This window comes from Belonocnema kinseyi, chromosome 10 (assembly GCF_010883055.1).
Source record: "Belonocnema kinseyi isolate 2016_QV_RU_SX_M_011 chromosome 10, B_treatae_v1, whole genome shotgun sequence".
Lineage (NCBI taxonomy): Eukaryota > Metazoa > Arthropoda > Insecta > Hymenoptera > Cynipidae > Belonocnema > Belonocnema kinseyi.
Genome location: NC_046666.1, coordinates 10,432,707 through 10,434,490, shown reverse-complemented (window position 1 = coordinate 10,434,490; position 1,784 = coordinate 10,432,707). Strand labels below are relative to the sequence as shown.

The 1,784-nt window shown below is 23.0% G+C and overlaps 1 protein-coding gene across 1 annotated transcript in view; it reads left to right on the top strand.

Moving 5' to 3' along the window:
* The first annotated feature begins 450 nt into the window (after positions 1-450).
* LOC117181575 (acyl-protein thioesterase 2) overlaps positions 451-1,784 on the top strand; it is a 22,778-nt gene continuing 21,444 nt past the window's right edge. The window contains exons 1-3 of the mRNA XM_033374407.1: positions 451-485; positions 569-634; positions 783-830. Coding sequence (XP_033230298.1) covers positions 588-634; positions 783-830 — 95 coding nt within the window. The 5' untranslated portion in view covers positions 451-485; positions 569-587. The remainder of the gene's footprint in view (positions 486-568; positions 635-782; positions 831-1,784) is intronic.

The window sequence follows — 1,784 nt, the reverse complement described above, 5'->3', positions numbered from 1 at the left end:
TAATTAATTTTAAAAGTTATTTAGAAGTTCTGAAAAATTTTGAAAAATAATTTTAAATTTGAAAAAACTTAAAACCACTTCTAGATTTATTAATGAAGATTAAAGCTTTTCAAGGATGTTTAAACCATTAAAAATTCAAATAATTTAACTTCTAATTTAAGAACTTTTAAGCTAAAATTTAAAAAAAAATTAATGTTTCTAGTCTAAAGCAACTTAATAATATAATGTTTCATTTAAATTTAAATTATTAAGCATTTGAATACAACATTTTTTATTTAAAATTTTTTAAAATAAATGCTTGCGAACCGTGAGAACTCGGGAAATGACCTGGAAATTTTTTCTTCGATTAAAATGGTCACCCTGAGTAAAATATTTCGAGAAAGCTCCCCTCCACCAAAATCGTCTTACGTTATTTTTGGATGACCCCTAAACATTTTTTATTTGACATTGCAGATTATTTTCTTCCATGGGCTCGGAGATACAGGGTAAATATTCTAAATTAATTTATCCCTGACAACGTGAAATAAAAGTCAATTAGTTAGGTTTAATATAAAAATATTGTTTTCAGCCATGGCTGGGCCAGTTCAATGGGTGCTGTGCGATCTTCGCACATTAAAGTCATTTGTCCAACCGCGTAAGTTATATATCTAATTGTATTCTTTTAATATATTTTTTATTTTATCTTTATATTGTATAGTTTTATTTTATTTTTATATTTTATATTTATGTTTTTATTATAATAATAATTAATTATTATTATTGTTATTATTATTTTGTTTTAGTCCTACAATGCCGGTAACTTTAAACGCTGGATTCCGGATGCCTTCCTGGTAAGAGAATCTTTTTATTTTTTAAACAAAAAGAAGAATTCTAAACAACTTATATAAATTTACCTCAAAACTGTTCAAATTTCAACCAGAAAAAGATTAATTTTTACAAAAAATGTAATTGTTATTATTTAAAGTGAAAAAGTTTTTATTTTTTAATTAAAAACAATTTAATAATATCAAAAAATATATATTATATATTATATATATATATATTTATATATTTTGCCACAAGAATTGTTTATAACAACGGTGCTGCGAAAAATTCCTTAATACTAGACAGTTTCGACAAACAATTTATTTAAATTCTGGGCATAAAAAATTGATTTTTACTTTTAAAAAAGTCATTTTCAACCAAATAAATGAATTTTCAACAACAAAAAAAGAATTTTTTACCAAAATAGACAAATTATTTTAAAAACATAAACTATAAAGAAAAGTATGCAAATGGTGCATTTTCAAACAAATGGCTGTATTGTCAACTACAAGAGATCAATTTTTAACTTTAAATATCAATTCTCTACCAAAAGTGGTATAATCCAATTTTATCTCACATAAATTAATTTTTGACCAACTATGAAGGAATTTTCAAAAAAAAAAAAAATAATAATAATTGAACCCTCAATGAAGAAGATGAATTTTCAACCACGAATATTAATTTCCCTGGTTAAAAAGACGGGTTAAAAAAATTATATTTTTAACAAAAGAAGATCAATTTTTTTTAAAATGTCATTCTTCTATCAAAAATGGTATAATCGACTTTTCTCTTAAATGAATTATATTTTCACCAAAAAACGAATTTTTCATATAATTATAGAATCCTCGAAAAAAAAGATGAAATTTCAATTAAGAAGTTTAATTTTCTACCAAAAATGACGAATTTTCAACAAAATTCTGATATTATAAATACTGCATCAAAACAGATAAATTTGTTTCCAAATAGTTCAATCTTTAACG